At 42.1% G+C, this 15,008-nt stretch overlaps 1 protein-coding gene across 2 annotated transcripts in view; it reads left to right on the plus strand.

Annotated features, from left to right (window-relative positions):
* LOC121303886 (protein numb homolog) overlaps positions 1 to 15,008 on the plus strand; it is a 59,895-nt gene that overhangs the window by 27,810 nt on the left and 17,077 nt on the right. For both annotated transcript variants that reach the window (XM_041234741.1, XM_041234742.1), the window contains exon 3: positions 10,107 to 10,248. In XM_041234741.1, the coding sequence (XP_041090675.1) occupies positions 10,123 to 10,248 (126 nt within the window). In that variant the 5' untranslated portion in view covers positions 10,107 to 10,122. The remainder of the gene's footprint in view (positions 1 to 10,106; positions 10,249 to 15,008) is intronic.

Consider the following 15,008-nt stretch of genomic DNA (forward strand, 5'->3'; position numbering starts at 1 on the left):
ACTGACTTCAATAGAGTTGGAGTCATAAATATTGGCAAAGACGTAATTGGAGTCGAGGCGCTCATTCCATGTCAATTTGTACCATTTTCAAGGAAAATTGTGGCCAGACTGACCTGAGGTCACTTGAGAGAAATCATTGTGCATGCTGTACGTTGTGTGTGGTTAGAGCACAGATACGAATCGTCATATGCAAGAGTCCTTTACAGCATTGAGACCATTTTAAAATGTTCCTTTTGGTTAGCGTGAGTATGTTTGGTGTCCAGCTCGGCCACGTGTCACAAACGCATGGACAGATACATAAAGCAACTGTGATAGTTAATGCTATCCCTTCTCCTTGGTTGCACTGTAAGTAACCCTGAGGCTTATTGCTGCTATGGGAAAACATCTGGAGCTAATCCATCTGCAGCAGGCAGACTGTATCAAATCGTTGAGTGCAGAGAACAGCTGGAACTGTACTGGAGTGAGAGTGTGCTAGGACAGAGTGAGAGTGAAGTGGAGTGAGAGTACAAGAGAGAACAAATACTGTTGCTGGTACCCAGATAGTCAAGTATTATAAGAAGGCCAAGTAATCTGCACAGGCTGGTTTTTCAAAGTTTGTAATCTGGATTTTAGTAATCCTATATTTTCTGAACAGGATTACATTTTATCTGAATCGTTTTGATCTGGTTTTTCAGAAAGTCACTGTTGGATTACATTTATCCAGAATAAAAATAATCAAGATTACGAAATCCACTTTTAAAAAAAAAAATAAAAATAAAAAATTGAACATTGAACATTGTTTGAATCTTTCAGTCTTTAAGAATTTCATATGTTTTGAATGCAGTACTGTTGAAGAAGCCAGCAACACTGTGAGAGACACACAAACACATACCTCCAGGTCCTGCTGAATAGCTGGTTTCCTGGCAAGCCAGAATGACTCGCTGTACACAGGGTTTCCAGCACAATAGAAAGCCAGCTTCTGATCGGAATAGAGTGGAATCACTGAGCAGACAATTATTTCTTCGTCCCTAACAATGCAAGTGGAGACAGCCAAGCAGTCTTCAAAGACAACCATCCTTTTGGGTCCCTCGGGTCTCCATAAACCTACAGAATGGAATATTCATTTAAGGAAACAATGAACATGAATATTACGGTTTTCAGAAACCGTCTTCTGTGTTCCAGGGATGCTGGCCTGACCCCCTCCCAGTCTCGGTGTTTCAGCCCAGCCTGGTAGCACTTCCTGTCAGCCAACACCCCCAGCCCGCTGCCTCATTCTCCTTCTAACCTTGTGTTCTTCCAGATGCTGTTTCTGTTTCATTTTGGTAAATTACTATGTGGTGCATGTATAGAAATAATCCTGCAGTACTGTCTGGTCTGATTAGTATTTAGAAATGGGGAGCCTGGACCGGATATCATTACTGTTATCCAAGGTTACCAGTCCCTCTTTAGAGCCCAGAGATAAATATACAATGGTGAAACATGTACTGAATAATAACCTTCTTCTTCATTGTTATCCCCTTCTATCTCTGCATCTAGAATTGTACCACACGCGAGTCGCTATATTTTATAATCCATACTCTATGGGCAAAAGTTTCGCATCGCCTAGAATTTTAGGATGGAGACATAATTAAAATGATGTGAAAATATAATTTAGATATTTTATTTAATGTAATCCAAAGAAACTACAAAATGATATCGCAAAAGTCAAACGAAAGCCGTAAAAACAGTACAGTGTTTGATTTACCTTCAAAGAGCTGATCTGATCCTTTTTATACTCGGCTTGTTGTTCTGATTTTTTCTTCTGCATATCATGTGAGATGGAGAATGTGTGCAATGCCTGTATCTTTAACAATAGCCTGAGGGCTACAGCAACTGTTACTGGTCTGCGGTTGCTTTACAGTCTACAGCAATATGGGCTAGATGAGGGCATCTTTACACTCTTTACACAGTATATTCTTTTAGATAAAAGGACATCTGTGAGTGTAAAAATAAACTACTGGCTCCACCTGTCAGATACGCCATTGAGACGACAGCAGCAGAGTGGTGCAGGAAAGGGATCGGGGGGGAAACAGCAGCAGAGTGGTGCAGGAACGGGATCAGGAAAACGGCAGCAGAGTGGTGCAGGAACGGGATCAGGGAAACGGCAGCAGAGTGGTGCAGGAACGGGATCAGGGAAACAGCAGCAGAGTGGTGCAGGAACGGGATCAGGGAAACAGCAGCAGAGTGGTGCAGGAAAGGGATCAGGGAAACGGCAGCAGAGTGGTGCAGGAAAGGGATCAGGGAAACGGCAGCAGAGTGGTGCAGGAACGGGATCAGGGAAACGGCAGCAGAGTGGTGCAGGAACGGGATCAGGGAAACGGCAGCAGAGTGGTGCAGGAAAGGGATCAGGGAAACGGCAGCAGAGTGGTACAGGAAAGGGATCGGGGAAACGGCAGCAGTGTAGTACAGGAAAGGGATCGGGGAAACGGCAGCAGTGTGGTACAGGAAAGGGATCGGGGAAACGGCAACAGTGTAGTACAGGAAAGGGATCTGGGAAACAGCAGCAGAGTGGTACAGGAAAGGGATCAGGGAAACACCAGCAGAGTGGTACAGGAAAGGGATCAGGGAAACACCAGCAGTGTAGTACAGGAAAGGGATCAGGAGAAAACAGCATCCCGAAGTGATGAAGCAGGGGATATACAGGCAGTAACCACCTTGAGTGTATAAACTTTGGTTTGGGCTATCGGAGCAATGTAATATCTGTAGCTTCGAAGTACAGGGGGAGCTACTGCATTTAAATTAAGTAAACAGTAGGGAGGAGGAGGAGGAGGAGGTCGGTCATTGTGAACTTTCCTCTCGTCCTTTCCATGTCAAGGATTACAGTGGGGGTGTGTCGTGGGAGAGCAGGGAAGGGTTACAGTGTGGTGCGCCTCTCTGTCCCTTCCCAATGTTACACACACACACACGTGGTCTCGTCCTTTTCCACACACAGTCCCCTCTCGTCCCTTCCCAATGTGGTGCTCGCAGGGAAGGGAAGGATTCCAGTGTGTTGTGTGTGGTGTGTGTGGTGGGAGAGCAGGAAGGGTTCCAATGTGGGGTTTTGCGTGTTTCGGAGAGCAGGGAATGTCACCCCACACAGTTGGGGGTGTGTGTTATCAATGTCAGGGAAGGGTTTACAGTGTGTCGCGTGTCCTAAGCAGGGAACCCTACACACACAGACTCTCGTCCCAGGGAGTGGGGGGGGGGGGGATTACAGGAGCAAGGGATTACACACAACCTCTCGTCCCTTCCCAAGGGTTACAGTGTGTGTGTGTGTGTGGGAGAGCAGGGAAAGGGTTACAGTGGGGGGGGTGTGTGTATCAGAGCAGGGAAGGGTTACAGTGGGGGGGGTGTGTGTATCAGAGCAGGGAAGGGTTACAGTGGGGAGGGGGGTGTGTCAGAGAGCAGGGAAGGGTTACAGTGGGGGGGTGTGTGTGTCAGAGTAGGGAAGAGGAGCAGCAGGGCTGCTTGTTTTTGAAGCTGTCTGTCTCTCACAGTGAAACATGGCTCTGCATTAGCCTTGAGTCGGCAGGTTCTTCAGACCCATTAGTCTGGTCAATATCCCATAATACATCTCATTGGCAGAATAATGTCTAGGAGCCTCCTCCCCCACCTCCACCCAGCGAGCTTATAGCTGCTCAAGGGAGGACCATAGCACTGCCAGAGACTCCATTTTCTGTAGTTTAACCCTGCACTGCATCAACACCTCAAATATTTCTATCTGTACTTTACTGCCATTCTGCTTGAACATTTTCTTTTTTTGTGAAAGGAGAAAATATTACAAAGCTATTAAACAGAGCCTTTAACTATTAACCTGTCAGTTCTGACTGGACCTTAAGTTTCCTCCTTATCCTAGCGGCCCTCGGATACCACATTGGATCATCACGGGATGCCTGGGTCCCAGTCTGGGGTAGTGTATAAATATATACATTAAAAAATGTCCTCTTCTCATGTAAAGCTATAGAATGAACTCATTTTGCTTCATAGTCAAGTGAAACCTGCTGAATAATGTTACGTTAACATATTGAATTGCATACCGCTTTGTAGTTTTCCATATTAAGGCAAAACTGACAAAAATTGAAAATGTGACATTTCAAAATCTAACATGAAATACCGTACTACTATTACAGCTTCTGGTAGACTTTTGCGATATCATTTAGTAGTTTCTTTGATTACAAATAAAAAATCTTTTTTTTTAAATGTTTCAATCCTAAAATTGTAGGTGATGCAAAACATTTGGCCAAAGCTGTAGACTCAAAGGAGTTTCTTATTCTGCTCGACAAAAATAATTCAGACCACAGACCCCGATTGCCACTAATTCTGTGAAACCAAACCGAAGAGCTGTTTTATTGTCATATAGCTAAACGAACAGGCATTTTTTTTTTTTAAATAAAAAAAACAAAAATAAATAGGAGTAGTTGAAGTGTCCTCCAAGTCCCTCCTCGTCTTTTTTGGACAGAAAATAAGTACATTGTGTTAGTTACATTATGTGTGAAAAGTTACAGGTTACAGCTTTTGTGTTTGATAATGGAAGTAGACATGAAAGAGAAGCAGGAGTGAGACTTGTAATTGACTGCTGTTCGATCCCTTTCACTCTACACTAATAAAACCCTTGGAATGCACTCATCAGCAAATAATATCCAAGCCTTCCGTTAGCTTTAGTAACATCATAGTGCTAATCTGTGAAAGACGAGTCTAGTTAATTTCCGCTGTGTGGTATTGGTTATTGGTAAGCACTTAGAATGTCATTTTTAGCGTTGTTTTCTTTCAGTGTTATTTTTAAGCGTTATATGCCAGCAGGTGGCGTCATGGGGCTTAGAAATCATAATTAAATCAACCTTTTTACTGTGTTAATAATCCCATTACAGTATTCGATTTTGTGAAAGGGTTTTTTTTTTCTGATCGTCAAAAGAAATCTGTTGACGTTCCATTGCATTTTAGTGATTGTCGGTACCACAATCACTAAGAGACAAGGACAGGCCCATTTTACACGTATCTTTGTGTTTCGTGTTTTTGTTTTCGCCGGTGACAGAATGCTGTTTCTATTTTTACCTCCTCTATTTGAAACCCTGCTGAATGGCTGTGGTTGACTGGTTTTACATCCAGCCTCGTTTATGATCAGAGGCTGTGAACTGAACATGGCACACACTGCCAAGCTCTGGAGGAAATGAATGGGACTCTGTAGGCAGGGGAGGTGGGGGGGGGGGGGTGCGCTTGTAATCCGCCTTTAACCAATCGGCAAGTGTGTAGAGTTGACCCTTTTTTTTTTTTCCTAAAATCAAGTTAAAAGGTGTCCTTCACATTTTATAGTGTATGCACTTTGGTTCCATGCATTGTGGAGCATGCTCAGTTTGGTGCTGGATTAGCCAATAATTGAATTCCCACAGGCTGTGTCAAAAGGAGGAGACTGGCTACTGCAAATCAACCTCTGTCCAGAACACCAAAAGACAAGGGTGAGTCCGGTGGCACTTCTGTCTACACGTGACAGCCAAGAATTCAATGTTTGCTTTCGAAATGGGTTCACTTTTAACAGATCTACAAAAGGATATATTTGCAGAAATGGCATTCTGATGTTTTCAATGCGATTCAAATCCTGTTCTCAATGTGAATCAAATCATTTTTGTTCTCAGTCATTTTTTTGCATAAGTTTTATTTTATTTAATCATCTAATATTTAGAAACAACATACAGAAGACTTGTTAACATGATTTGACACATATGGGGGGAAATAATGTGTCAGTAGTTGATTCCTGTAGATATATCCCACAGTTCCATTTTCCAGAACCTTGCCTTTTGATCTAGTCTATGTCGAGAGCCAGCGCAGAGGTTTGTGTTTGTCATCGTAACCAATTCTTCACAAGCACTGAAGACATGCAGGTTAGCATTTTCAGGACTGCAACACTACAGAGGATTCCAGAGTTTAAACACATTGACTACAGCGCTCCCTGTGGCGTGACCTCTGCTGACAACTGGGACCTGCACTGACATGGCTGATTTGTGTTTGGTTTGATGGCTCAAGATGAAGTTTAATCTGATGTTGGTGTTTTTTTTGGGGGGGGGGAGGGGGGGGTCAGGTCTACAATCTATTCCAGATGTTTTCAAACAACTATTTGGAGAAGAAAGTTGTGGATGTTGGTATTGAGCGTGAGCCTGAGAGGCATTGCTTTATTTATTTTTTGTTTGAAATCTGTAGTCCAGCTGGGCTGCATTGCACACATAATGAAGTCAGACTCTGGAGAGATTGGACTCCTTTAGCTGAGGGTTTCTGGTGAGGTTCAGAGCCAGCATGAAAAAGAATTGAAAAACCCAAAGAGAGCGTTTGACAGCTCTGGTATGTATGGAAACCCTGTCTGGTTTGCATTTGCAGATTGCTGTGGCTGTAGAGCTATGCTCTACACTGTGGCCCCGCCTCTTTATTTCTTACATTACATTCAGTTTTACAGGAGAATGACGCACACACTGTGTTGACGCTTGCAGCCATTTTAGAAGGAATACCATACAGATTTACTAAACATGTGCAAAATGTGCACCTCTTGTTTCAAGAGGAATAAAACACTATTGCAGTTTCAAAGCTACAAATGACCAGCAAAGGGGAAAACGTCACACTAGAGCAAGGCTTTGGGAACCCAGTCTGTACAGTTTTACTCTTGCTTTACTCAGACATGAGTCGCATGTTCATTTTTAAGTCACAATTAACACAGTGGGTGGTGTGACCACCTAGAGGTGCCTATGGTAATCCTACAGAAATCAGTCATGCACGGTTGTTGTACTTTTGGGTGGATTCTGTGCGGTTATCTGTGTTGGTATTGCATATCAATATATAGGTTAACAAATACTGAGACATAAGCTTCACATAGTTTAACATCTTCAAGGTGTATGGCTTAAATTTTCACTGTCCTCGCTGTGCAGTTGAACCGCTGCATGCTTTCTTGAGTCCTGTTCCAATTTGTTTCTTTGGTTGCACTTATAAACGCAACATGTCAACTGTTACTCTGAAATAAAAACACTGGACCGCTGAGGAGGTTGCTGGAAAGATGTGTGCAGTGTAGTGTTTTTAATGCCATCTTTTATTCAAAGTCTTGTCCACATGAACATAAATGTTGAGCACACGCAATCTCGTCCACGTGACTGTTGGAGTGATCATAAAGTAGCTCTGAAAGAGGGTGAGTCAACAGGGTTCTTTGTTGGTACAAGTATTCCCCAAAGGTTTGAACCTGTTTAAACAGCCAGGAAATCCAATGATGTGCTCTCTATTTCAGAGTGTAGACTGAGTTTAGATATGTGAAGGGTATCTCTTAAACTAACACTATGTGAAAACCAGGCAGCCCCCAGCAAGGAAGTAGAAAAGCAGAATTATTGACATGAGGGGGTACCACAGGGACACATGAGGTTATATCATTGATGTCCAAAGATACCCCGATGTCAACATGGCAATAGCAATACAGATATTGTCTCCCCAGTTAGCTGGTACGTGTAGATTGTGTAGATCTACTCTAAAGCTCCTCTGCCCCTGAGCTGGTGGGTCAGGCAGAAATGTGAGCACAAAGATATTTAAACAATGTGTAGTTTTGTTTTCCTAAGTAATAGTTTATTTCCACCAAAAAGCTTTGTGAATGATGCTAAATGAATCCCCAGTTTGTGGTTAATTAACCAGACTTTGCTATAGCCAGTATTATGACAGCTATAAAATTGGAAGAATTTGCTAAATCTCTTTAGTTTTGGTTCATAATACTAATATCCTCTGCAGAGAGCTTTCCTGCAAAATAATTGCCCTTCTCTAAGTGCCCTTGTCAGTGTATGCACCTGAATGCCACACACCCTGTACCGAAAGCTTGTGATCTCTACTTCAGGATGTGGCCTTCTGTCAGACTGTTTTGGTGCTGTTGTCATGGACACCTGCTAAACATTGGGAATGTACACCACTGTTTTTTGGTACTATCCTCTGACAAGAACTATTCTGCAGCCTTTTAGTTGTGAACCATTCTTTTTTTACATTCATGAAGTTGCTAAACTGTTAGCATAATAGGACTCATTGTCAGCACTGTGCTGAAAGCTGCCCCAGGAAATTGACTCTTACAGCGCTGATCCGGGCACTGTGCTGCGTTTTTGTCTACTCTACTGCTTCTTAATCTGTGAGACTTGTTCAAACAGTTTAAGATTTCTAACTGCTGTGTTTAGCTGCTGTTGTGTGTTGTCCAAGTTGTGCTTGTATTAATTATTGAATTTCCTTGTCCTCCCAAGATTGTTGTTTACTTGTTTGTTTGTCATCTGCCATGACTGTTTTCTGAGAGAGTAGTTGTAGCCCCGCCCACTTCGCGTGCTGTCTTTTTTGGGGGGCTGTTTATAAGTTTCAGTGTAGTAGACTGTGGTTTGAATGAATGCCCCCTGCCTCTGCCTGGCTCAGATTCAGTACTTGTTTTCACTTTCTGAAGCGGCTGTAGGGAGTGTTCACCTATGTTAAAGTAGCTGGGAGGTTTTCAGGTTTTTGAAGATAAGGATAATAAAGATAATTGATTCTCTTGTTGTCTGAAGCTGTCAGATGAGGGTAGATGGCACTGGCATGCCGTGAGCAGCGAGCTGGAGCTGTAGATGGGGGTAGTGCCAACACTAATGCATTCAGCCATCGATTTACTCAAAGAAAAACAACATATGCTGCCTGTTTTAGTTTCGGTAATGCAATCAATATAAAGGATGTAGTCTTCGTGGTTTGAAAAGAAATGCGAAAAACGATTACTCATAAGAACATAAGAAAACTCACAGCTGAGAGAATGCCATTCGGCCCATTTTAATGCTTGGTTCCCTGTAGCTGATTGGTCTCAAAACTGTATTGGGTCCTAAAGGACCACAGTGATTCAGCCTTCACAGCATGGCTGGCTTCCCTCTCTCCTGTCTGTCCTCCTAATTTCCACCTGTGTCTTGGTTTTTGTGCTGAGCTTAGAGTATTGGTGAGGGTTAACTTTGTCAACTCCTTTTACAATTACAGTGAGTCTGATTGGAAACAGAGGAATAAATAAGCAAGAACACCTCTTGAACTTCTCTTCATCTCTCAAAGCTGCTTGTAGCTGTTGCGAGTCTAGGACCCTCCAAGACTCCATAAACTCTTACCTTGTAGTTTTTATTATGATAAGATTGTAATATCATCATACATGCTGCAGCTGGCTGGTGCTAGCCCTCATGATATCAAAGACAGTATTTTGTGGTTGAACTCCTTTTGGGTTGCAGTCAATAACCTGCATAAGTCACAGCTTTGTTGGTTTATTTCTGATCCTGGAGTGCCACAATCCTGCAGGTTTTGTAGATATCTCTTAATCGTCATTGCTACATACCTGGAACACATGGTATTTCTCACCAATTAAGCCAATCATTGACTCAATTAGGGGCTTAGGTAAAACAAAACCCAGAACTGTCTGTGGCACTCCAGGACCAGGGTTGCCTCCCCCTGGTCTAGATTGACTTGCTTTAGAACATAAGAACATAAGAAAGTTTACAAACGAGAGGAGGCCATTCGGCTCATCTTGCTCGTTTGGTTGTTAGTAGCTTATTGATCCCAGAATCTCATCAAGCAGCTTCTTGAAGGATCCCAGGGTGGCAGCTTCAACAACAACATTACTGGGAAGTTGATTCCAGACCCTCACAATTCTCTGTGTAAAAAAGTGCCTCCTATTTTCTGTTCTGAATGCCCCTTTGTCTAATCTCCATTTGTGACCCCTGGTCCTTGTTTCTTTTTTCAGGCTGAAAAAGTCCCTTGGGTCGACACTGTCAATACCTTTTAGAATTTTGAATGCTTGAATTAGGTCGCCACGTAGTCTTCTTTGTTCAAGACTGAACAGATTCAATTCTTTTAGCCTGTCTGCATATGACATGCCTTTTAAGCCCGGAATAATTCTGGTTGCTCTTCTTTGCACTCTTTCTAGAGCAGCAATATCTTTTTTTATAGCGAGGTGGCCAGAACTGCACACAATATTCAAGATGAGGTCTTACTAGTGCATTGTACAGTTTTAACATTACTTCCCTTGATTTAAATTCAACATTTTTCACTTTGTGTGAAAGCTGGTTCTAGCTGTTGGTGTAGGATGGGCTTCTCCTAACTCTGCCTCTCTTGCTCTGCAGTGTGACGGATCCCACAATGAACAAACTGCGTCAGAGCCTGCGAAGGAAGAAGCCCTGCTATGTGCCGGAAGCCAGCCGGCCGCACCAGTGGCAGTCTGACGAGGAAGCCGTGCGCAAGGGCAAATGCAGCTTCCCAGTACGGGTGAGTGTAAACGTGCTTTTATACTACATATAGCATGCCTGCAGGACAGTGCGAGGATTTTATTCTACATACAGCATGCCTGCAGGACAGTGCAAGGAAACTCTTGCACCCTGTCTGTCTGAGGAGGACTCCTGCTTCTACAAAGTTGAGACAAGAGATATCCTTTTCATGTTTAGATAAAAACATTTTCATTTTACGAAGCGATTTAAACATTACGCCCGTTTCTGTGAGTTTTAAAGAATGTTAGGGGTGTGTGCCACACAGTGTTATCCAGTTACATAGGATTTCATTTCCAATGGGTGTGTCTGTGCCATGAAAGGGAAGGGAGAATGACAGCGGCACAGCCAGCACAGTGCCAGCCTGGCTTCCACTGCGAGCGTACATTTATACCAGCTGCTGCTTGAACTGTTCTTGAAAGAGCAATGTATTGTAGAAATTCTGTTCATTTGTTCTCTGTGGAATTTCCTTAAGCTTGCATTTAGTTTCCAAAATTATCCTGTTTTATAAAGTGAAATGGCAAAACGACAACTTCTTTGGTTGTATCATGCTGAGCAGTGGTCAATAAGTATTAATGTAGATCATGCTATGTTTTCTATTGAACGATGGCTAATTCATATTTAACAGGCAGGGTGGTAATAGTTTAGAGGTTAACCGTCAAAATTATGCATATTATAGCAAGTGTAAACCAATGTGTTTCCTGTTCAGTAGTTCTGCATGGTCTTTTCCCTTTACAATTAAATGCTGCACACAGTCTTATGCACAGATACAGTGGCTTGCTGAAGAATACAATCTCAGTTGCTTAAGTATTCAACCCCTTTGCTACTGCAGCCCTAAATCAGCTCGGATGCAGATGATTTGTTTGAAAGGTCACAGAATTAGTGAAATGGTTTCAGCCTGTGTGTAATCAAAGTGGTTTAACTTGTAGATAATTTCCCTCAGGTATATAAAGACTTTGCAACTCACATAGTGATCTAACAAAGCAAACTTGAAGACCGAGGAGCTTTTGAAACAAGTCAGGGATAAAGTGGTAGAGAGACACAGAGCAGGAGAAGGGTACAAGAAAATTTCAAAGGCGCTGATTATCCCTCTCAGCACAGTGAAGTCCATCATTAAGAAGTGGAAGATGCATCATACCACCCAGACACTACCCAGATCAGGTCACCCTCCCAAACTGAGCAGCCGGGCAAGCAAGGAACTGGCACGGGAAGTCACTCAGAAGCCAACAATCAACTTGAGAGATCTGCAAAGTTCTGTGTCTGAGGAGGGGAGTCAGTGTTCACACATCAACACTAAGCAAGTCCCTACACAAAGCTGGCCTGTATGGACGGGTGGTAAGAAAAAAGCCATGACTCAAAAAGCCTCATCTTAAAGCACATATAGAGTTCACGAAAAAGCATGCAGATGATACTGCAGACATGTGGAAAAAGGTTTTGTGGTCAGACGAGACAAAAATTGAACTTTTCGGTCTAAATTCCAAGCGTTCAGTCTGGTGCAAGCCCAACACTGCACATCACCCAGTCAACTCCATCCCAACTGTCAAGCATGGTGGCAGCATCATGCTGTGGGGATGCTTCTCTTCAGCAGGGACTGGGAAGCTTGTCAGGACAGAGGGGAGAATGGATGGTGCAAAGTACAGGCAAATCCTTAATGAAAACCTGTTTTGAGTCAAAAAGAAAATGTTTGAAATACATTATTTGTAATTCAATAAAATGTGACAGTATTGATAGGGGGTGAATACTTCTGCAAACCACTGTACATGTTGCAGCCATTTCTTATGATGGCTTTTCAGGTTTGGGTATTAACATTCCCAATATGTTATAGCTGAAATGTTTAAACACGTTTTAATCCTACAGTTTAGGAAACACCCCTGAGACCACTGCCTACATTTCAACAAGTTATAACAGGAAGTATCTTACCATTAAACTGAGGCATGCCTACAGCTCTGACCTAAAGAGGGACATCATGTAGAGTTTTAGGATTGGGACAAAATTTTAATTAAAAAAAAAAAAAAAAAAAAAAAAAAAAAAAAAAACTATATGAACATAATTTATGTCTTTTATTTAACATCATGTAATCAAAGAAACTACTAAATGACATCGGAAGCCATAATAGAAGTCACTGTGGTTTCAAAATAATTTTGTTTTTTTGCTTGTCAGTTTTTCTTTAAGTATATGGAAAACTGCAAAGCGGTATCTAATTCAATATGTTATTCAGCAGGTTTCATTCAACTTAAGCAAAATTAGTTTATTCTACAGGGTGAGGCAAAACATATAACCATAGCTGTACTTGTGATAGCTTACAGTGCCTTACGTGTGTCTTCACAGGGGTCACACAGCCTCATTATGTGCAAGATAGCTAATACAAGTATTCCCTCCTATAAAACTCCTCCAGTGTCTGTGAGGCGATCCCATTCACTACATACTGAGAGCTTAGCAGAGTTTTAAAAAGGCTGGAGATGCCGGGGGTGTCCTCTGGATCACGCAATGGAAACTACTAGAGCCACAGTGTATCCCATGCGCAATGGTGTAGCGTTTACCCACTTCTCATATAAGGAATACAGAGTACTCATTCCTACTCTCCTGTGGTATGCAAATCCTGGGTTAAAGACAACATATTTTAACGGTTAGCGTCTGTGTGGTGTTGCTGAGCGCGAGACTGACAGCTGAGAGCTCTGTCAGAACGGTGATGCGTGCAGGGGGCGTGGCCACTGGACTGCATGTTCCGTTTGCGTGAGTGTTCTGTGATTGGTTGTTTATGTTCTGTTAGGCACACTGGACCTGCAGGGTGGTGCTGGTAGCCTTCATCCCAGCACGTGAAAGGACTCTCACAGAACGGTTCATGTGAAGCGCACTGTCGGGTCTGTGACTGTTAACACGTGAACAGCACCTGAGAGTAAAGGACTGGAGGGGAGGGAAGGTGTCAGTAACAGCGTGTCTGTTCATGTTTATCTGTTTAACTCCACCAAACAGGGGAGTTAACCCTTCTTTTTATGAAGCACGCTTTGTGAAGCCAGTGGAAAATAGTATTAGAGACAGCTCTGCAATCATTTCTTAAAAACTAACATTGCACTGTACCAGGGGCAAAATCATTTTCCCATGGAAATTCTTCCGCAGACGAAATGAAATGCATCATAAAATAATATCTTGAAGCTGAATAAACTTTCTGCCCAATTCTGTGTGTGGTCTGGATCCCTTTGGATTTCCTGAGCCGCCAAATATGTGTTGCCTGGTTTTAGTTTTGTCTGGAAATTTCACAAGCTTGCTGATTGTCCCAGAAGAAAGTGATGCGGTACATGTGTGTGTGTGTCTGTCTGTCTGTCTATCTATCTATCTATCTATCTATCTATCTATCTATCTATCTATCTAAACAAGCTCATTTCATACTGGTACTTCCAGAGGATTTTTTCAGGAGTACACATTCATAATAGTCTCACCTTTTAATTATATGTGCTATACAGTTTCCTCCAGCATTAAAAAAAATCTGCATCTAATCATGATCTCTCTCTCAACACAGAACACAATACACTACTGGTAGCTTTACAAGCATTTACTTTAAAGGGAATATTTATAGGTCTGATAATTTAACAATAAAAAGTTTACTATCATTGCTGGCAAGTTTGTTCCTTGCTCCGATGCTTTGCGCTGCTTTGTGGATTCAGATTCAGCTCTTGCAAAGTCAGCACGTTCAGCCTTGGAGCCTTGGAGGGCTGGGCTGGGCCAGCACCAGTTACATCTGACGTAATTACCCCCCCGCTAACGTCATGCTGTTTGAAATGAATACCAGTCTTGGAGTTGGAGGACACAACTGCAGTTACTGTACAGAGTTACAGTCGCTTTCATGAAAATTTTTCAGATGCATTGACTGGGGGGAAAATACAGGCATCAAGAATGATTTCTTTTACTATTCTACATGTATGCTTCTGCAGAAAGTTGCATTATACCCTATTACAATGTGTGTAAGTTTGCCTTCGTTGCAATGAGAACAGTTATGCCTAAAAACAGATTTGCCCAGCAGTTTGAGCTGCTAGTGGTAACTGTAATGTTGCTTTTTGACTGAAACATACCTGCACTGGCAGTGTCTGTCTGTGGTGAATATAACTGGTTTCACTTTGCCCAAATCTTCACCAAACTTTTATTTTACAATCTGAGCCTTGTATAAATGTTTCAAATGAATTTGGCTATAATCTGATACATTTATACACATTTGAACCAGTACGTGCACTCTTTCACGTTTTTACTCTTGCGATTTTATGAGGACTCACTAGTTACAGTGGTTTCTCATAAATACAGTACAGTGGCCACAAGACTGTATTCACTGAGGACAGCAGCTGGACATGTTTACATGGGGTGGAAGCAGGACCTAAACAAAACTAAAACAATGCAGAACGTCCAGACGATTGCTCAGTCTCTATAGTCTAGATGAGTTGTGTCTGCTTATGATTTTGTAAACCAGCAAATAGTAATTTTATTTTAAGAGACTATCCACACAATAAACCACTTGAAGAAATAGGAAACATATTTTTCAAGCATAAGGTGTAGGGTACATAGTCATAGACCAGAATGTAGTTCCCAAATAAACTGAAACACTTTTTAGCTTGCATGACTAGAACAAAAAACACTACAATCTAACAAAAATAAAAAATATAATTGACTTGCTTGTCTAATTAATATCTCCATGATAATTACCTTTTAAAAAGTATAATGTATATATAGAAAAAATGACTCCGTCAAAGTGCTATTTAAAATAAAACTTGAAACAGA

Source organism: Polyodon spathula, chromosome 35 (genome assembly GCF_017654505.1).
Source record: "Polyodon spathula isolate WHYD16114869_AA chromosome 35, ASM1765450v1, whole genome shotgun sequence".
Classification (NCBI taxonomy): domain Eukaryota; kingdom Metazoa; phylum Chordata; class Actinopteri; order Acipenseriformes; family Polyodontidae; genus Polyodon; species Polyodon spathula.